At 40.1% G+C, this 22939-nt stretch overlaps 1 protein-coding gene across 2 annotated transcripts in view; it reads right to left on the bottom strand.

The window, feature by feature from the left end:
• The window catches only part of stxbp4 (syntaxin binding protein 4), a 53851-nt gene that overhangs the window by 12985 nt on the left and 17927 nt on the right, over window positions 1-22939 (bottom strand). For both annotated transcript variants that reach the window (XM_037756012.1, XM_037756013.1), the window contains exons 6-19: window positions 20123-20202; window positions 18986-19133; window positions 17710-17842; window positions 15860-15966; window positions 14812-15031; window positions 13143-13224; window positions 12439-12521; window positions 10730-10826; window positions 9625-9749; window positions 8379-8468; window positions 8174-8239; window positions 1731-1910; window positions 1495-1611; window positions 319-368 (exon numbers count right to left, since the gene is read on the bottom strand). In XM_037756012.1, coding sequence (XP_037611940.1) covers window positions 319-368; window positions 1495-1611; window positions 1731-1910; window positions 8174-8239; window positions 8379-8468; window positions 9625-9749; window positions 10730-10826; window positions 12439-12521; window positions 13143-13224; window positions 14812-15031; window positions 15860-15966; window positions 17710-17842; window positions 18986-19133; window positions 20123-20202 — 1578 coding nt within the window. The remainder of the gene's footprint in view (window positions 1-318; window positions 369-1494; window positions 1612-1730; window positions 1911-8173; window positions 8240-8378; window positions 8469-9624; window positions 9750-10729; window positions 10827-12438; window positions 12522-13142; window positions 13225-14811; window positions 15032-15859; window positions 15967-17709; window positions 17843-18985; window positions 19134-20122; window positions 20203-22939) is intronic.

Below are 22939 nucleotides of genomic sequence, written 5' to 3'. Positions count from 1 at the left end.
TGGGCTAATGGGCCCGGCTCTCTGCAGGACTGCTCATTATGACACACACACACGCACGCACGCATGCACGCACGCACGCACGCATGCACGCACACACACACATACACACACTCACACACACACCACATTGTATTCTACTGTAAACACACACACACACTGATGACTGATATAAATTCACACACACACACTAAAACATCCTGAAAACACACATTTGAGACGCAGAGCTGGTGGTTGCTAACGGCAACCAGTTTAGCAACTCGTACTCATTAGCATAGCCACACACACACACACACACACACACACTCTCTCTCTCTCTACCTGTAGCTCTTCGTTGGTCCGTGACTCTCCAGCAGGAACTCTTGAACGTTCTGCAGAAAACAAAGAAAAACCAACTGAAGTTCTTTCATTCTTTCGTTTCTCCGTTTGTTGTATTCAGTCGTTGTATAAACTATAATCCTGCTGGAAGTCTTCTGTCTCATCCTGGCCTCCTGAAAATGACGTTCCCATACTAAACGTCCGTTACGTTTTGAGGTATTTTCTCCCAGATTCTGTTGGTTTTTAACGCATCACAGATATGATTGACAGTTGGCGTAGGGAAGAGGTCGGGGTGGATCATTGTTGAGGTTCAGACATCAAAACCACTCTAGTTAGGTTTAGGAAAACATGGTTGGGTTTAAAACTAAATAGAAAATAGCAGCGAGCACGTCTCCAAATCTTGAACAGGTAGTGGTAAGAACAGAAGAAACAAATCATCGGCTCTCACAGATAAAGAGTCTTTTAGGTTTATTCTAGGAAATCAAATGAACGTGTTTCAGCTAGAGAACACTTTTGACGCTGATGACGGCTTATAGCTGAAACGCGTTCGTTTGATTGCCCAGAATAAACCTAAAAGACTCTTTCTTTGGTTTAAAACTAACCCGTTTGTACAGTGAAAATAGGACCTGACGTTTGGGACGCGGGACACGAATGAACAGCTGATTGTAACGTGAAAGTGAAACGTAAAAGACGAGACACAAACATCTGTCTCCTGGATGAAAGCAGGTGCGTTTCATACCACTGCCAAAAGGGTGCCGTGTGTGGTGGTACCGAACGCAGACCACTGTGACAAACCCTCCGTCCTTAACGCCCTGGGATTGAGAACGGGCTGATGTGTTATGTGATATATCGCCGAGAAGTGAAAGTCAATCGGTCGTTCCATTGGGACGTCAGCAGAGCTACGCTTCCACCATTTTGGACACCACAAAGTGCCGTACAAAAATAAAACAAAATGATTTGTCATATTTTATGTCTCTACCAAAATGGCCTATGTTGAACGCTAAAAATATTATAAATATAATAAGCGTTTTCAGTCCAAAATGGTGGCAGCAGCTGTTTTGTGTCTTTGCTTCTATACAGAGGAAGAAGAGCTATCAGGATACTAGCTCATAGAAACGTTCACAGCTGGTTTGAGTCTGAACATGAAGTGAAACATAGAATTAAAGTTTAACCGTCTACCTCCACAAAACTCAACAGTTTCCCCGTCGACATCTCGAAGCCCTTTTTGGCTGCTTCGCTCTTCCGTAGTTGACACTCCAGGACGGCGACTCTCTTCTTCAGCTCCTCCGTCTCGTCCTGAGATGAAAACAGAGATATGAAACCTTCTCCTCTGGTGTGTGATGAAGCCGTGACGGTGAACTGAACATCTATTCACTATTTTCAAACGTTTTATAAACAAAGTCGGCGTCGGTCACCTTATTGGTCGGCGCCGGTTGCTCCACTCTCTGAGCCTTCAGCTCGGCGATCTCGGCCTCCAGCAGGTGGATCACCTCCTCGTAGTCCATCTCCATCCCTCTGGCCTGCTTCTGAGCCGCCTCGGCCAGCTGGATCCGAGTCCTCAGAGCCCGACTCTCCTCCGCTCCCAGTTTCACTTCCTGCCGAAAGGTCGTAGAGGAAGAAGAGGAAGAGGAGGAAGAGGAGGACAGAGAGTCATCATCACAGGTCAACAAGTGGACAGATTACTCAGCAGAGTATCAGCGGTGCGTTCAGGGACCCGCTCAAAGCTTCTTAACCCTCATAAATCTTTCAAGGTGCTGGAGTGGTGATTTTGAGTTCTTGGTGTCGGGTTGAGTTAGTGTGACGAAGGTCTTTCACTGGATCAGCAGGCGAGTCCCAGCAGGCCTGTCACCACTCAGCAGATTCCTACCTGTGATAAGGACAGCCGTGACCCGGCGGTCCTGCAGAGTGGAACAACCCGTTTCATTCATTCATTCATTATAGAACTCATTTTAAAGAAGATTATTTAACCGCCCAAAACAGTCCAAACCAGAGGTCAACCTTCGGGTCCGAGAAGTGAAGAGATGGTGACGGACAAAAACCAAGATGCTTCTTCTTCAGTACAGCATGATGCTCAGTAAGTTGTTTTGGCGACGGACAAAATTGTATTTGTTTATTTGACCTTTTCTTTTTGGTGTCACAAAAATATCTTAAAACGATAATATCCAGAGTTCCTTCCCTAAAAGTTATTTATAATTGGGTTTTTTTGTGTGTTCGCCTACAAATGTCCAGAAACACGCGTCAATAACTCAGTAACATGCATCCAGTCTTTTCAAAATAAACTTCCATCTTCACAGGAAACAGCGTGGTTACATTCAGGAAACGATCGTGGAATATGTGACAAAGAAGTCAACGTCTGGGTTAACAAACTATAAACCATAATGTTGCTTTAACTGTTTTAACTGGTTTGACTCACTGGTTTCATACGGTGGTGAAACCAGTGAGTCCGTCCATCAACAGAACTCCAGTTGATCTCCAGTCAGTGTTTGAGGTCAGGAGGTGAAGTGGACGTTATATAACTGAAACAGACACCAGCGACATGAAGAGCCTGTAACCGTCTCCTGACTGGGACGCAACCACTCCCAGTACTGTTGGCTCACTGGCAACCAGTAACTCTAAACCCTCCAGCTCTGACACAAACACTGAACCAGCTCTCATCGGGGCTACTGGAGGAAACCACATTAATAACAAAACGTCTCAATAGTTTCTCTTAAATATTAAAATAGCCGATCTAAAGCTCTGCTGGAGGAGTGAGCTCCTCTATTCCTCCTCTACAAACTCACAACTAAATATACTTTAATCATTGGAGTAGGATTTAAAACTATGGAAGGGAACCAAAACCCGCTGATAAACGGGCACCGGTGATTAGTTATTAAAGACCAGAGTATTGATAATCTGGATACTGACTGATGTCTGTGTTCTACAGTCTTTATCAACTTCACTCAGGAATATTATTTATTTTTAGTTTCCAGTGAGATATTGTTGAGTTTATATATGTTTATATTTATTGTTTTGTTTCTGAATACTCTCATAACGGTGGCTGACACTGGATGTGATGATATGAATGCTTTTTTTTGTTGTTGTCATTGACACGCTGTTTATTTGTACCACTTTGTTTGGTTTACAAACATTATTGTTGCTGCTCTAGAAACATTTGGTTATATTTAAAATATAAATAAATTCTAATCCTGTTCTGAATTTATTCTTTTTCAAAATAATTTATAACAAAAATAATTTATTTTTTAAGCAGTTATTTAGTAATGAAAAACAACCGATAAGAGTATCAATAAAGAGTAATAGTGTCAATAAAATCCTAACAAACCATCACCTGTTTAACTGATTTTATAATTTTATCTTTTTATTTAGTGAAGCAAGACGAGACAGGTGAAATTTGACAACCCAGACAAAAACGAAAAAAATAATAATAATAATAATGGAAAAATAAAAAAATGAAATGACAAAAAATAAAATTGAAAATAAAAAAAATAATAATAAAATTGATAATTATAAAAAAATCCCATCACCTATTTAAAACATACTGCTATAATTATTAATCTTGATTTTTTATAATTATTAGTGCTATAAACGTTTCAGTGTTTCAGCACATTGTAGATTTAATTTATCCAACATTTTAAAGATGTTGTTAATGAGGTTTTACATTCTGTGATCTGAGCGCACGTCACGCATGCACACACACACACACACACACACACACACACACACACACACACACAGCCTTTTTTTCTTGGAACAGTGATTTTCGGTATTTTAAAAGTGCATCGTCGTCCTGCTGAGAAAAGTGAAACTGACAGATGGACTGTTCTCACTCCCCCTGTGTGTGTGTGTGTGTGTGTGTGTGTGTGTGTGTGTGTGTGTGTGTATGTGTGTGTGTGTGTGTCCACAGAGTGTGATTTCCGTGTGTTGTTCAGAAGTAAACACGTCTTGCTTTTACTTCATGTGTGTCCTGTTTCTCTACATACGACGGGAGGCTGCTTCATACATGTGTGTGTCTGTGTGTGTGTGTATGTGTGTGTGTGTGTGTTTGGAAAGACAAATAGAGCGAGACACAGATAGACGGAGATAAGACTGGAACACAAGCTGCTTTATAAAAGTCCAACACATGGCTCTGATGACGACTTCTACGAGTTTAAAGGTGATCAATTAAACATCTTAGGTTCTCACAGCTGATTATTAAATCAACGTGGACTTCTGGCTTCACACGGAGCACCGACAGCCATCTCCTGGTGACAGTCTGGTGTTTTTAGACCCGTCCACCACGACCTTATACGCGGCGTTTGTTGCTCTTTATACTTCCTGGTTCACGATTATGTATGAACTGATATATGTGTTTGTATAAGGTTGTTTTTCAGAGACTTTTTCTCCTTTACAAATCCAAAACAATCCCTGAAAGCCCTCCTGTAAACCGCTCTATCAGATCTGTCCTCCATCTTTCTCCTGACTCTTCATATCAGCCACTAATGACCAGATTCTCCTGAACCTCCAGAGCGTATGAAAACAACAGCTACACACTAAGATCCTGTTTTAACGGCTTCAGCAGAGACGCAGCAGAGTGAAACACCACACTGTCAGCATCAGCACAGTGAGTGTGTTCATCACAGTCGGAGTTCAGATGAGACTTTGTGGATGATTTGAGGTGCAGCTGGCAGAAAGTGTGTGTGTGTGTGTGTGTGTGTGTGTGTGTGTGTGTGTGTGTGTCGGCTGGTTGGGTAACTAATGGATCCCAGCGTGAGCTCTTTGACTCTAGCTGTGTCCTCGGGGAGGTCTGTGGGGCCCTGAGAGGCCCCCCATGTCGAAGCCTGACCTCCGGCTCTAATGAGGCAGCGTTTCACCCTCCAGCTCTACAGAAAGGACGACATCACGGAGGAAGAATCTCACACTGTGTACACGCCGTCCAGCCCGGCGGTACGAGAGCGGCGGCGGCGGGTCGAGTTCTGACTCTCATACGTGCATTTCTGTCAGTTTGTCTCTCTTTGTTTGTCTGTTATGTAACACTGATGTAACGCCTCTCTGAGCTGCACTGAAAGCCGTGACGGCGGCGGAGAGATGCCACCCTCGGAGGACGGAATATTAAATGCACTTTAGGTTATTCAGGAGAGTGTGTTCAGGACAACTCCTGTTTCATCTGTGTGTTCGTATTCTTCTCTGTTTTCTTTTTGTCACTTCTCCATGTCTTTGACTAAAAGCATCTCCGTGTTTCTGGAGACTGATTCTCGTCCTGATTCTGCAGCTCTGAAGAACCAAAACATCCTGCACACTTTCTGTCATCGTCCTGGGTTTTGGTTGTTTCCTGATTTATTTTGAAAGTCACTCTCCTCATGTGTCATGTCTTGTTTTAATTCCCGACTGTTTTCTACCTCACCTGTGATGCGTTAGTTAATTAGTCTCTTGTGTATTTAGTCTGTTGTCAGATCATCTGTGTTTGTCCTTGTTGTAGTTTTGTTGTGTTTATCTTTTATTCTTTTATTCTTGGACTTCCTGCGCTCTAAGTTTTGTTGCCTTCCTGTTTTTTGGATTACTTGTACTCACTTTAAATCAGACAAAATAAAGTCAGAGGGACAGACATGGTCGTCCCTTTGAACAAAATTGAAGACATTAAAAGAAAATTAAAATGAAAACATTAAGGCCATGCCGACGCGTTACACTGGTATTTTGTATTTTGTTAAAAAAATATCGTACACACAAGCACGGATTTAAAAAAAGATGATCCATCCAGATAAAAACGCAAAACCACAACTGAAGCGCTGTACGTGCTGTTACACACAGAGTCAATGCAAAGAGGCGAATAACGCAACATGTGCTCATTCACATATTTGCTTGAGTTAAACATTTTCAACTGGAGCGAGAATTGGCGTGACGCTGTGTCACGTAGGTATTTGTGATACATAAAAGACAAATCCACAACAAAACACGTTTCCTCCCCAACGTAACTGAGAAGGCAGTTTAGTTTTATAGGAACGTAATGTTTAGGAGACAGGGCTGCATATATATCATTAAAAGAGTCAACTTTGACACTAACTGATGCAACTCCTTCTCATTCACACCTGAAGAGGTAGAACTATCTAGTATTTCTCAATAATAAAGCAAAGATTAGAGCAAAGATTAGAGGTACTCCGCTGCAAACTAACACTCAACCAGGACTTTAACATTCAGGTAGAACGGTCCGGATAACTGCTGGAGAGGCGACAGGACATTAAAACCTGCAGCAGCATGCAGGACGTTAAACTAAGAGCAGGTACAGGTCAGCAAAATAAAAGCCTGAACATGAAGTGAGTCCTCAGGTAGGACAGAGTCTCCTCAGGTAGGACAGAGTCCCTCAGGTAGGACAGAGTCTCCTCAGGTAAGACATAGTCTCCTCAGGTAGGACAGAGTCTCCTCGGTGAGCCGCCGACTCTAAATGTGGATATCGATCGTTTTATGCAACAGAATAAAAGTTGAGAGGAGGCAGCGGAGAGCGAGAGAGAGAGAGAGAGAGCTTCAGCTGTGACTCACTATAAAACACAACCAGCATCCCACACACACGCACGCACGCACGCACGCACGCACGCACGCACGCACGCACGCACGCACGCACACACACACACACACACACACACACACACACACACACATTCATCTTTATGGACGTTGTTGAATGTTGGAAATATTTTAGGAGCAAATTAGATATTTTCTTCTTCATGTTTTCTCAAACAAATGTGTCCTGCACTCACATATAATAATGATAATAATAATGATAATAATAATAATAATAATAATAATGATAATAATAATGATAATAATAATAATGATAATAATAATGATAATAATAATGATAATAATAATAATAATAATAATAATAATAATAATAATAATAATAATAATAATGATAATAATAATGATAATAATAATGATAATAATAATAATAATAATAATAATGATAATAATAATAATAATGATAATAATAATGATAATAATAATAATAATAATAATAATAATAATAATAATAATGATAATAATAATGATAATAATAATAATAATAATAATAATGATAATAATAATGATAATAATGATAATAATAATGATAATAATAATAATAATGATAATAATAATGATAATAATAATGATAATAATAATGATAATAATAATGATAATAATAATAATAATAATAATAATAATAATGATAATAATAATGATAATAATAATAATAATAATAATAATAATGATAATAATAATGATAATAATAATAATAATAATAATAATAATAATAATAAAATAATAATAATAATAATAATAATAATAACAAAGATATAATAACGATAATATTATTATTATTATTATTATTATTATTAATAATAATAATAATAATAATAATAAAATAATACAAATTCTGATAATAATAATAATAACAATAATGTTAAGAGCGCTGAAATGGGATAAATACAATTAAAGTCAAAATATTTCAAATCAAAATATATAATAAAATTATAGACAGAATATATAAATGCAAGTTTAAAAGAAAAAAAAAAACAGGACACTTATAGAAGAACTAAATATATTAATCACAAGATTTGTTGTTGTTTTTATGCCTCTATATATTTGTTAAAGTTGCATCCAATATAAACTGGGCTACAATTAGTACATTAACTGCATTTTCACGTTATATAATTGTAACATATAACATGTTAAAATGGAAGAAATAAGCAATAAACGTCAAAATAATTTAGATTAAATACCTCCATTAAAGAAGCACCTAAACAAACTACATTTAATTTATTACACTTTATGGGAAACAAAATATTTTAAGACACAAGTTAAAAACAAATATGTAAATAGAGTAGTTGCAGATGCAGCAGGTGTGACTCACCTGCGTGACCTTGCTGAGCTCCTCCTCCATCTGACGGTGAACTCTCTGAGACTCCACCAGCTGCTCCTGAAGAGGCGGCAACAAACAGGAAGTCAACAGGAAGTTGTGGAGAGACGTGGAGTCACAGCGGGGCGACGAACGCAGCAGCTTTTTATTTGAATGTTTAATAAATAAAGGAAGTATAAAAGTGTTCAGGTGCGTTTACCTGCAGCCTCTTGATCTCCCTCAGAGCCTCGATGTGCTCCTTCCTCAGCCGTTCCATCTCCTCCAGGTCCTCCGAGTCGGACAGCGACGGCTGACAAACACACATTTACATGAATTAACGGCAGCTGCGTAGTATAAAGGTGCTGGAGAACACGTGAGGTCACGATCACGTAACTGAGTGCCTTTAATTATTAAACTGAGTCCAATTCATTCAGTCAGGGTACATTTCATTAGTACAATTAATATATTACATTAAAATACTCTCTAATAACTAATAACTCTGTAAGTCATCAAAACCCTGCTATCAATCAACCTATGAATAAATCATCATAAAGACATTAAAAAGGACGTTTGGACATTTCTCTTAATAAGAAAAATTAAATTATCTATAATAAATTAAATACCTTGTTTTCTACAGTCACCAGGACATCTCAGTAATTTTATTTATTTATTTATTCATTCATTCATTTATCCATCGAATTTATTTATTCATTTATCTATTTATTTTGTTTTTATTTTTTTTATTCATTTATCTATTTATTTATTTATTAATTAATTAATGTATCTATTTATTTATTTATTTATTTATTTTTTCATTTATCTATTTTTTTAATTCATTTATCTATTTATTTATTTATTCATTCATTCATTTATTTATTTATCTATTTATTTATTCATTCATTTATTTATTTATTCATTTATTTATTTATCTATCTATTTTGTTTTTATTTTTTTATTTATTTTTTTATTTATTTATCTATTTATTTATTTTTTAGTTTAGGGTCAGTCTGATGTTATTCTGTATTGTCGTCATTATCATCAAATCCCATCAAACCAACAACATGTTGGTTCGTCTCTCAATACGGTCTGACTTCCTGTCCGTGGCCCGTTGGTTCCTACTGAAGACGTCAATATTTAAAAACACTAATCTATAGTTTCATTATTAATCTCCTCAAACAGATTCTCTCAGACCAGCAGGAGGAAACGGTGCATTAGTGTGGGACTATTTTCTGAATCCTCATGTGGTTCTCTAGTGAGTGTTAATGGCAGCAGGACGGTGTGTGTGTGTGTGTGTGTGTGTGTGTGTGTGTGTGTGTGTGCGTGCGTGTGTTCACGGTGATGAATGATTGTTTTTCAGAATAAGAGCGTGTACAGTTGCTGTGATTGATTATTGCTCTGACTCTGTGTAGAGGATCTTTACAGCGTGCTGATTGGACGGTTCACAGATCAACAGATCGATGTCCTACCCTCTGGTTGGTCGGCGACTCCAACAAACTGGACAGGTCGTCAGACGTGAACCGGGACCCGGGCTGGCTGACGGACAACTCCTCCAGCTGAGGCCTGAACAGATCCCTGATCTGGCTCTCAAAGTCTGCACACACACGCGCACGCGCACGCGCGCGCACACACACACACACACACACACACACACACACACACACACACACACACACACACACAAGTTGACACAGTTTATATCTGCATGTTTCTACTGACATTCGGCTCCTTTAAAGGGACTGGTTGTAACTTTTTACAGGTATAAATCTACCGGGTCGGGATCCCATGCTAGCGTTTGGCCGGAGTCTCTCCGCCTCTGCCTGCCTTCACTCACACACCGCGCGCGTTCTCGCTGTCTCGCTCCACCTCTCACGTGCATGCTGCTCACTCCACACTGCAGAAGAGTTAGTTTAGCTCTGAGAATATCTAGTGAATGTTCAGTGGACGTTTGTGCAGAAATAACTGCTGCAGCTCCTCCAGACCAACAGAGGTTTCCCGTGTCTTGTGAAGTGACGGGGCTCCGCGGAGAGAAACGTTGTCGTCTCCCACCAAAACTCCGGCGTCTCCCCCGTTCCCTCCGGCCGCGGTCGAGAGGCTGAGGCAGGAAAAGCCAACACTAGGATCAGCATTGATTCATGGAGAGACCTTGGTCTGGTCAGCTAACATTACTGCCAAGCAGCTGAAATATAGAATGATATTGTGCTTTTAGCTGACGTGTGTCTCCTCACTGTGTTGAGCGATGCTCCTTCATGTCTATGTAGAGCGAGCACAAGCGCCAGCAACAGGACGCTGACTTTAGTTGACTTAACGGCCACAGGTGAAGCTGTTAACAAGACATTTATGATTCTTACTAACAGTCCCTTTAAAACCTCGGCTGGTGCTTCTAATATCTGTAGTACAGTAACATCTGATTCAGGATGTTCAGCTGGAGAGAATCTCTCCTCACAAACGCTGGTTGGACAACAGGAAGGCTACATGGAGGCAGGAGGAGGGGGGGGGGTTAAAGGGTTAAATATCACTGATAAAGATGGAGTGATCTATTCAAGGGTTAACGGGGGGTTCAGTGAGTCCTACCTGTGAAGGCCACCGTCCCCGCTGGATCAGCTCGTAGTCTGGACCGGAGCGCTTGCCGCTGAGCATCTGTCGGCTTCAGACCGAGCAGATCCAGAGCCTGCACACACACACACACACACACACACAGATCAATACACACACAGATCAATACACACAGTGGTGATGCCCCTGAAACAGTCACATGACACATCAGCCTGTATCTCTGAATCTAGGGACGATGTCTGAGATGATGGAGCGGCTCTGATATGAACGTTTTTAATTAATTTAATGATTTAATGATTCGATAAATAAATAAATGTCATTAAATGTAGCAAAAATAATATAAAAAATATATGTAGCCATTAATTAACTGATGAAATGTGACATACATTTATATTTCTGTTTTAACTGGCGTCTTTATTAATTTATCTTTTTATTAATTCCCTTATTTTTTACTCTTCTGTTTAATTTTCCCTTTTATTTATTTATGTATTTATTTTGTATCCATTTTTTAATTATTTATTTATTTCAAATTTATTTTTTATTTATGCATTTATTTCAAATTTATTTTTAAATGTTAGTATTTATTTATGTATTTATTCTTTTATAAATTTTGTAATTATTTATTTATTTCAAGTTTATTTATTTATTTTTGCATTTGTTTTTTATTTATTTTTAAATGTATGTATTTATTTATGAATTTATTTATTTCTATCATAGCTTTTATTTTTAGCTTGTTTTTTTTGCCTCTAACACCTCCTGGCTCTCCGATTGCCTCTGAACTGATTCACCTGCTTTCACCTGATTCACCTGCTTCGAGCTGCACACCTGCAGCCCGTCTCCTCATCAGCGCTGCAGTCAGATATAAACCTCGCTGCTTCACTCAGTCTTCTCCAGATCACTGACTCAGCTACAGAGGTTACGGCTCAGGCTTCTCAGTCTGGTTAACTCTGTGACCTTCCTCCTGCTGCTATGTCCCTGATGTTACCTGTCCTCATGTCCCAGAATCATCTACCTGATGTTACCTGTCCTCATGTCCCAGGATCATCTACCTGATGTTCCCTGTCCTCATGTCCCAGGATCATCTACCTGATGTTACCTGTCCTCATGTCCCAGGATCATCTACCTGATGTCACCTGTCCTCATGTCCCAGGATCATCTACCTGATGTTCCCTGTCCTCATGTCCCAGGATCATCTACCTGATGTTCCCTGTCCTCATGTCCCAGGATCATCTACCTGATGTTCCCTGTCCTCATGTCCCAGGATCATCTACCTGATGTTCCCTGTCCTCATGTCCCAGGATCATCTACCTGATGTCACCTGTCCTCATGTCCCAGGATCATCTACCTGATGTCACCTGTCCTCATGTCCCAGGATCATCTACCTGATGTTCCCTGTCCTCATGTCCCAGGATCATCTACCTGATGTTCCCTGTCCTCATGTCCCAGGATCATCTACCTGATGTTCCCTGTACTCATGTCCCAGGATCATCTACCTGATGTTACCTGTCCTCATGTCCCAGGATCATCTCCCTGATGTCACCTGTCCTCATGTCCCAGGATCATCTACCTGATGTTCCCTGTCCTCATGTCCCAGAATCATCTACCTGATGTTCCCTGTCCTCATGTCCCAGGATCATCTACCTGATGTTACCTGTCCTCATGTCCCAGGATCATCTACCTGTCTGTCTCCACCAGTATATATCAGTGTATCTCTGAAAGACACCCACCTGCTCCAGTCTCTCCAGTTTGAGGCGACAGCTGGCGTTGAGGGAACATTTCCTCAGAGGAGGCTGCTGACTGCCGGCCGCCTCTAGACAGAAACATAGAAATACAGATATTAGATATTTAAAACTTTAGAAACAGAGTTTGACCGATTTACTGGTCTACTGGTCTAATGGTCTACTGGTCTACTGGTTTACTGGTCTACTGGTTTACTGGTTTACTGGTTTACTGGGACCACTGAACAGTAAACGAGTCCTCCTTTAAGTTTGACGTCAGACTCCGATGTCCACACGGAGAAAGACCTCATGGTTGTCTCTCTCACACAGAGACGAGATGACGCTTCACACCTCCTCAGCCAATCGTAGGCCAGACCTCCCGCCTGTCTCACTTCCTCCTCCGACAGGCAGCCAACCACACGCCATCTGTCCCCCCCCCCCCATCTCGTCTGTCTCCATCACAACTGCTGCCCGGTTTTCATTTACACCTCCCAGTTTAAAGCAGGTCATATGTGCACGTGTCTAAACCCCATTTTCAGAGTATCATTATTATCATATATGATATCCTGACGGTTTTGTAAAATGATTGAGCATTTTAAATCCACATAATAAATGATGACGTATGTTTTTCCATCGTTATAATCACCTCCTCTAAATATATATTATGCTATATTCTATTATTCATAAGGGAGAATGATGGATAGAAGACGTACCAGGGTTGGTCTCAGCGATGCTGTCGTTCTCCGGTGGAGACGAGACACGTGTCGGCTCCGTTCTGACTGGAGACACTCGCACCTGCAAACATTAACACAACATATTAATAGTGGTTTGATAAGAGTGTGTTCACGTACGTGTTCACGTGTTGGTGTGTCACGACCTCAGCTCAGCGCAGCGAGAGCGATGACTGACATCACAGAAGGTGGTTGTGTAACATAAAGAAGACATGGAGACATTTCTTACAGCGTTCACGTTTCTGAGGAAACCTTAAGACAGACCTGAGGAACGTATTCTCCTAAAATCTTCTTCATGTATCTGAGAACTTGATTCTCCCTTTTGAAGAAGATGTTTGGCTTCAGGTTGGAACAAACGATGACAGAATAAAACTATTTCAGATTTGTTTTTGATAAGATGGAAAAAGACTTTGTGCTTCACGTCTGAGAAAAAATAATAATAATCAACAAATAATATTAAATAATGCAAGTCAACTACTTTGTTGAGATTTAACATAAATCTGGGTGTCATCTGCATAAAAGTGGTGGTGAATTTAGTGCTTGCATCAAAATCAATAAATACAAATTTTGCTTTCTCTCCAATACTTTGGTTTATGACCAAATACCTGCAAAACTAATTACATGATTCCCATCAGCCTCAGCCGGAGTCTGTGATTACTTATAGCTGTAAACTAAGATGGTGAGCTTTATCGTGTGTGCTTGGAAGTAAATAACAGAGATGAAAATACTCAGCCCAGTCGCACAGCAGTTTGTGAAATAGTCACAAAATTGAACGTATTGATTTGTATATATATACACAAATTAATTTTTTTTTTTCGTGATGGTCAGCCGTAATCTATTCGTATTTAATCCACGTACTTGTGAACCAGGAAGTATAAAGTGTGGCTAATGCCGCGTAGGGAGGAGGTCGGGGTGGATGAGTGGGTCTAAAAACACCAGATTTTCACCAGGAGACGCTGTTCATGTCCCGTGTGAAACCAGAAGTCAATGTTGATTTATTTGTCACTTAACGTTACAGCACTTCCGAAGTTATTTCAACATAAACCGCGATGTTTTCCAAAAGCTAACTAAGTAGTTTTTGTCAAGTAACTTCCTAGTTGCAGCCCTTAGTTAGTGTTATCTAAACCCAAACCACAATCTCTTCCTAATCCTAACCATGTCGATCTTTTCCTAAACCTAACTAAGTCGTTTTATTTTGAAAAAACTGGAGCGGAAATTGACACGTCGTGCTGAGCGTCACGGAAAAAAAAGGGAAATTCGTGTCTATGAACGCGAATCACATAAATCAAAATTCATGATTATTTCACAAACTGCCGTGAGACTGAGTTGAAACAATCTGACTTTGAGGAGTAAACTAAGTTTAAATTTAACTTTCTCATGTCAATTTGTCCTAGAAATGTTTTTTTTTAAAAAAAGATGTGTGCAACTTATGTAAAAACAAAAGAAAAGAAAAACTCCTAATACATTTAATTTGCTCCAAAAATCTAAATGGTGCATCAAAATGTCAAAGAAAGTTCCTAGAAAGAGTTTTATTTGTGTAAAGTCTTATGCAGCATGAAGTTTAAAATGATTCATATTTAGTCTGAATCTGGGTTTAAAGTTTTGGTTGAATATATTTGTGTTTATCGTTGTGCGGCTCTGAAGTTCCCACCTGGCTGACGTTGACGGCCGGCAGCGTCTCACAGGCCGGGTTCCTGCTGGAGGTGATCTTGGTGACCACGGCGGGCTGCGGAGGCACGGAGCCCGGCCCCGGGGCCCTTGTCTGGGGTCCGCCAGCGGTTCCTTGCAGGGAGATGGGGCTGTGAGGCCCGCTGCTGGAGCTGGACGACGACCGCCGCCTGATGAAGGCGATCTCCACCGTGGGGTCCGGTCTACGACACACAGGACAGTGAAGTTTTAAATATATAACTTTCACATTAACTGTAATATCAAGAGTATTGGTCTTAATTTGTTTCCCTTAAATTAAGACAACATTTATGTCACAAATATGTAACACAGAAAACAATGAAAACAAAAGAAAATATAACTTTAAATACTGAAATTTGTATTTTTGACCTTGCAAAAAATGTCAAAATAAAAATACAAATTGTACTGTCTGTGAACATTAATAACCTTACAATCTGCTGTGTTAAACTACATTAAAAAAAATAAGTATTCTTAGCAAATTAACTGACCCAGTAAAGTCTGAAAGGTGTTGAACTGAATTATATTTCTCACCAACTCGAAATGACTAAATCTGAAACCATAAAATATATCGTCCGAGTCATGCATCTGTTCGTGAAACGGTCACGAAATTTAATGTATTGATTCATGTATATAGACACGAATTTCACATTGTAAAGTGGGAAGTATAGAGGGCGGCAAATGCCGACTAGGGAGGAGGTCAGGGTGGATGGGTGGGTCAAAAAACAACAGACTTTATTTGTCACTTTTGTACTAAGTTAAAGCACTTCTGGAATTATTTTAACCCAAACCACCATCTATTCCTAAACGTAACTAAGTAGTTTTATTTTGAAAATACTGGAGCGGAAATTGATACGTGCATCACGTGTTGCTGGACATTCGTAGGAAAAAGCACTAAAACGTAGGTTGTTGAAAGTCGTGCTGAGCATCACGAAAAAAAAGGTTGTACACGGATCAAATAGATTACATTTCATGACTTTTGGAAGTCTTAGTAAAAGTGTCCCCGTGTGTTGGACCTGAGTTTGGTGCGTGTCAGGATGCTCCTGGCCTCCTCGTACGTCACTCCGATCAGGGACTCTTTGTTGATGGACACCAGCTGGTCTCCGACCTTCAGCCTGCCGTCCTGAAACGACACAAATACACAGAGATGTTCATGTCCTGGTGTCCAACGGACCAACTGAGCCACTGAGACACAGAAAAGTAGTCCATGTTTTTAGGTGACTTCTGGGTACAATATTTGATTTTTTAGTAAAAGCGTAGAATCTGCATTTTGTACCAGCTGAAGACGTGAGTTTAGAGTAAATAATATTAAATAATGCAAGTCAACTACTTTGTTGAGATTTAACGTAAATCTGGGTGTCATCTGCATAAAAGTGGTGATGAATTTTGTGCTTGCGGAAGATATAAGTGAAAGAAAGCTGGCGATCCCGCTGGTCTCTCAGGCCGTTTACATTTCTGACATTGTATACATTAGTTTTTTGAACTTTTACTGGGTATATTTAGTTTATTTTCACTCTTTCCCTCTTTGTATTGAAACTGCTGCACAACAATTTCTCTCAGAATAAATAAAGTTTTATCTTATATTATCTATCTTATTGTCAAAAACAGCCTCAGAATCCTGAATTAGCCTGAATGATGTCTAACTACTGTCATGATGTTTTAGTCGTTGTTGGTTTTTAAGCCCTAATGGCACTTTCTTGATGCAGTTTATTATTTTGTTGGAATTAAACGCCAGTTTCACTTTTTATTCTTGTTTTTATTGAATGCAATTGTAAATAATGGGCAGCACAACGACATCTTTTAGAAAGTATGGACATTTTTGTAAAGTGGGGACATTTTTGCAAAGTGAGGACATTTTTGTAAAGTGGGGACATTTTTGTAAAGTGAGGACATTTTTGCAAAGTGGGGACATTTTTGCAAAGTGAGGACCCTTTTGCCATTTTTGGGCCATTTTTGCAAAGTGAGGCCATTTTTGCAAAGTGAGGACATTTTTGCAAAGTGAGGACATTTTTGCAAAGTGAAGACATTTTTGCAAAGTGGGGACATTTCTGCAAAATGAGGACATTTTTGTAAAGTGAGGACATTTTTGCAAAGTGGGGACATTTTTGCAAAGTGAGGACATTTTTGCAAATTTTGGGACATTTTTGCAAAGTGAGGACATTTTTGCAAAGTGAGGACATTTTTGCAAAGTGAAGACATTTTTGCAAAGTGGGGACATTTTTGCAAAGTGAGGACCCTTTTGCCATTTTTGGGACATTTTTGCAAAGTGAGGCCATTTTTGCAAAGTGAGGACATTTTTGCAAAGTGAAGACATTTTTGCAAAGTGGGGACATTTCTGCAAAGTGAAGACATTTTTGCAAAGTGGGGACATTTCTGCAAAATGAGGACATTTTTGTAAAGTGAGGACATTTTTGCAAAGTGAGGACATTTTTGCAAAGTGAAGACATTTTTGCAAAGTGGGGACATTTTTGGAGAGTGAGAACATTTTTGTAAAGTGAGGACATTTTTGCAAAGTGGGGACATTTTTGCAAAGTGAGGACATTTTTGCAAATTTTGGGACATTTTTGCAAAGTGAGGACATTTTTGCAAAGTGAAGACATTTTTGCAAAGTGGGGACATTTCTGCAAAATGAGGACATTTTTGTAAAGTGGGGACAGTTTTGCAAAGTGGGGACATTTTTGCAAAGTGGGGACATTTTTGCAAAGTGAGGACATTTTTGCAAATTTTGGGACATTTTTGGAGAGTGAGAACATTTTTGGAGAGTGAGGACACCACAAGCAGTTTTTGTAAAAAACATATGAAGTATATTTATAACAAAACCCAAATCCTTGTGTTTATGTTAAAGCAAAGCCGTGAGGACGCCGACCTTCTGGGAGTCTCCTCCAGGCACTATTTCCTGAATGAACACCATTGGTCCTTCTGCTCGGTTGGCTCCGCCCTTGATGATGAGCCCCAGGCCGGTTCCCTTGGCAACGCATATCAACTGAATGCCGCTGTCGCTGTGGAGAGAGACGGAGAGGATGACAGGAAGATTGACTCATTAAATCCCACCATGAGATAGTCTCTAACCCTCCTCCTCCTCCTCCTCCTCTTCCTCCTCTTCCTTTTCCTCTCTCAGGTCTTCCTACACTTCTCTGTGAAATAGCTGAAGATGTTTCTCACTATTTTTAGTCGTTGCTGCAGAAATAAAATGTAACAGTTTATATAACCGCCTTCCAAAAAGACAAATGACCTTCAGAGAGAAGCTCTTTGTTTACTTCCTGTAACTGCTGAATGTCCTGAATACAAATGACTACACTGTCCATCAACATGTACTACTGCATGAACATGTACTACTGCATGTACTACTGCATGAACATGTACTACTGCATGAACATGTACTACTGCATGTACTACTGCATGAACATGTACTACTGCATGTACTACTGCATGAACATGTACTACTGCATGTACTACTGCATGTACATGTACTACTGCATGTACTACTGCATGAACATGTACTACTGCATGTACATGTACTACTGCATGAAGATGTACTACTGCATGTACTACTGCATGTACATGTACTACTGCATGAACATGTACTACTGCATGTACTACTGCATGAACATGTACTACTGCATGTACTACTGCATGAACATGTACTACTGCATGTACTACTGCATGTACATGTACTACTGCATGTACTACTGCATGTACATGTACTACTGCATGTACTACTGCATGAACATGTACTACTGCATGTACATGTACTACTGCATGAAGATGTACTACTGCATGTACTACTGCATGAACATGTACTACTGCATGGACATGTACTACTGCATGGACATGTACTACTGCATGAACATGTACTACTGCATGGACATGTACTACTGCATGGACATGTACTACTGCATGTACTACTGCATGTACATGTACTACTGCATGTACTACTGCATGTACATGTACTACTGCATGAACATGTACTACTGCATGGACATGTACTACTGCATGGACATGTACTACTGCATGAACATGTACTACTGCATGAACATGTACTACTGCATGGACATGTACTACTGCATGGACATGTACTACTGCATGAAGATGTACTACTGCATGTACACGTGTACCGAAGAACCAAAATCTGTGGTTCGTACCTGAAGGCGTGCGTGGGCGTGTGCACGGTGTGCACGGTGTGCGTGGAGGCGTGGGTGTAGGCGGTGACCCCCCCCTCTTTAGGACTGAGCAGCTGGGGGCTCTCCGACCTGGAGGAGGACGAGGACGAGGCCGTGTCCGTCAACTTCCCTACACAGACACCAGAGAAGAAGAAGAGGACCAGAGAGGTGAGCAGGAAGAGGTGGGAGACAAGAAGAAGAAAGAGGGAGAGGGAAATAGAAAGAGAGTGGGAGGGAGACGGAGACGGAGGTGGAGAGTGATGGATGATGGGAGGGAGAGCGTGATGGAGGTAGAGAAGAAAGAGAGCACGGGTTCAATCAGGTCACTTTAACAATATTGGTAATCAAAAATATTTCTTATTGTGACATCAAAGAAAAAATCAAATGTGAGAATAAAGTGTGAGTGTCTCCTATTTCTGTCCCTGCAGGGACACATTTGAACCTTGAGAGTGAGGACATTTTACAAAAAGTCTTCACAAATACAGTCAAGACATCCTATCCTGTATCTGCAAAGTGAGGACATTTTTGCAAAGTGAGGACATTTTTGCAAAGTGAGGACATTTTTGCAAAGTGAGGACATCTTTGAAAAGTGGGGACATTTTTGGAGAGTGGGGACACTCTTCCAAAGTCAAGTCTTTTTTGCAAAGTGAGGACATTTTTGGAGAGTGGGGACATTTTTGCAAAATTACAATATTTTTGCAAAGTGAGGACATTTTTGGAGAGTGAGGATGTTCTTGGAAAGTGGGGACATTTATGGAGATTGGGGACATTTTTGCAAAGTTAGGACTTTTTTGTTGCAGAGGGAGGACATTTTTGAAAAGTGAGGACGTTCTTGGAGAGTGGGGACATTCTAGTAAGGTCAGAGACATCCTGGCAAAGTGGGGACATTTTTGCAAAGTGAGGACATTATGTACGGTCCTCACTTCTTCAGATAGCTGCTGAAGAGTCTAGACTCTTTTAGGTTTAAGGATTAGGGTAAAGGTAGAGGTGAAGGTCAACGGCTGGTAAATGTAGAGATTATTAGATTAATAAACTGATGAGGGTCCTCACAGGTGTGTACCTGTGTGTGTGTGTGTGTGTGTGTGTGTGTGTGTGTGTGTGTGTGTGTGTGTGTTGTACCTGTGCAGAGCTGAGTGGGAGAGATTCGTCCTGAATGATGATTAGAGCCGTACTTCTCCATCAGCTCAGAAAACTCCCTCCTGAAACACACACACACACACACACACACACACATACACACACACATACACACACACACACACACACACACACACACACACACACACAGAGAGAGAGAAACGTCTGTTTCAGACATCTTCATGTGTTCGACCTGTAAACTGTAGTTTGTACTGAAACATGAGATATTGTATTTATCTGCGTCTCTGTCCTTTTCTTGTTTCCTTTCTTTCATCAGCTGATCTGACCAAATGAAAACAAGATGTGAAACTAGACTTCTTCACCATCAGTCCTGTTATTCTGTGCAGTTTGAGCAGAGCAGCAGATCTGTGAGTGTTTGTCTCCCTCACATGGACGACGAAGAGAGCTGATGTGATCCCAGCGCCGGTTAAAGCCTTTAAAACTTTAATCTGAGAGGTCAGAGGTCACAGACTCTCAGCACCTGTCGGACCAGTTTCAACAGAAAATACACCTGACTGAGTTAAATGAGCTAAAATGAATCACACAGAGACGTTAACAGTTTATTAAATCATTATTAAATCATTATTAAATCCTCTTTTATGAAGCAACAGGTGCTCAGTGGTGCAGTATCAGAGACACATGATGAAATAGAGGCAGTGGCATGAAGTAGAAATAAACAAATTCACGGTTCAACTTTGAAAACATGCAAAAAAAAAAAATGTTTTAAGTACATTTGTATCAAAATATCTATAATATATTTTTTGCAAAGTGGGAACAATTTTGCAAAGTGGGGACATTCTTGGAAAGTGGGGACATTCTTGGAAAGTGGGGACATTTTTGCAAATACGGGACATTTTTGCAAATACGGGACATTGTTGGAAAGTGGGGACATTTTTGGAAAGTGGGGACATTGTTGGAAAAATAGAGACTTTTTTGCAAAGTGGGGACATTTTTGCAAAGCGGGGACATTTTTGGAAAGTGGGGACATTCTTGGAAAGTGGGGACATTTTTGCAAATACGGGACATTGTTGGAAAGTGGGGACATTTTTGGAAAGTGGGGACATTTTTGCAAATACGGGACATTGTTGGAAAGTGGGGACATTTTTGGAAAAATAGAGACTTTTTTGCAAAGTGGGGACACTTTTGGAAAGTGAGGACATTTTTGCAAAGTGGGGACATTTTTGGAAAGTGGGGACATTCTTGGAAAGTGGGGACATTTTTGGAAAGTAGGGACATTTTTGCAAATACGGGACATTGTTGGAAAGTGGGGAATTTTTTGGAAAGTGAGGACATTTTTGCAAAGTGGGGACATTTTTGGAAAGCGGGGACATTCTTGGAAAGTGGGGACATTTTTGCAAATACGAGACATTGTTGGAAAAATAAAGACATTTTTGCAAAGTGGGGACATTTTTTGCAAAGTGGGGATATTCTTGGAAAGTGGGGACATTTTTGGAAAGTGGGGAAATTTTTGCAAAAATGGGACATTGTTGGAAAGTGGGGACATTTTTGCAAATACGGGACATTTTTGCCAATACGGGACATTTTTTGCCAATACGGGACATTGTTGGAAAGTGGGGACATTTTTGCAAATACGGGACATTGTTGGAAAGTGGGGACATTTTTGGAAAAATAGAGACTTTTTTGCAAAGTGGGGACACTTTTGCAAAGTGAGGACATTTTTGCAAAGCGGGGACATTCTTGGAAAGTGGGGACATTTTTGCAAAGTGGGGACATTTTTGCAAAGCGGGGACATTCTTGGAAAGTGGGGACATTTTTGGAAAGTGGGGACATTTTTGGAAAGTAGGGACATTTTTGCAAATACGGGACATTGTTGGAAAGTGGGGACATTCTTGGAAAGTGGGGAGAGTTTTGCAAAGTGAGGACATTTTTGCAAAGCAGGGACATTCTTGGAAAGTGGGGACATTTTTGCAAAGTGGGGACATTTTTGCAAAGCGGGGACATTCTTGGAAAGTGGGGACATTTTTGGAAAGTGGGGACATTTTTGCAAAGAGGGGACATTTTTGCAAATACGGGACATTGTTGGAAAGTGGGGACATTTTTGCAAAGTGAGGACATTTTTGCAAAGTGAAGACATTTTTGCAAAGTGGGGACATTTTTGGAGAGTGAGAACATTTTTGCAAAGTGAAGACATTTTTTTGCAAAGTGGGGACATTTTTGCAAAGTGAGGACCCTTTTGCCATTTTTGGGACATTTTTGCAAAGTGAGGCCATTTTTGCAAAGTGAGGACATTTTTGGAAAGTGGGGACATTCTTGGAAAGTGAGGACATTTTTGGAAAATAGGGACATTTTTGCAAATACGGGACATTGTTGGAAAGTGGGGACATTCTTGGAAAGTAGGGACATTTTTGCAAATACGGGACATTGTTGGAAAGTGGGGACATTCTTGGAAAGTGGGGAGAGTTTTGCAAAGTGGGGACATTTTTGTAAAGTGGGGACATTTTTGCAAAGCGGGGACATTCTTGGAAAGTGGGGACATTTTTGGAAAGTGGGGACATTTTTGCAAAGAGGGGACATTTTTGCAAATACGGGACATTGTTGGAAAGTGGGGACATTTTTGGAAAAATAGAGACTTTTTTGCAAAGTGGGGACACTTTTGGAAAGTGAGGACATTTTTGCAAAGTGGGGACATTTTTGGAAAGTGGGGACATTCTTGGAAAGTGGGGACATTTTTGGAAAGTAGGGACATTTTTGCAAATACGGGACATTGTTGGAAAGTGGGGAAATTGTTGGAAAGTGGGGACATTCTTGGAAAGTAGGGACATTTTTGCAAATACGGGA

The sequence above is a fragment of the Sebastes umbrosus genome, chromosome 20 (assembly GCF_015220745.1).
Source record: "Sebastes umbrosus isolate fSebUmb1 chromosome 20, fSebUmb1.pri, whole genome shotgun sequence".
NCBI classification, from domain to species: domain Eukaryota; kingdom Metazoa; phylum Chordata; class Actinopteri; order Perciformes; family Sebastidae; genus Sebastes; species Sebastes umbrosus.
This window is presented reverse-complemented; position numbering and strand designations above follow the sequence as displayed.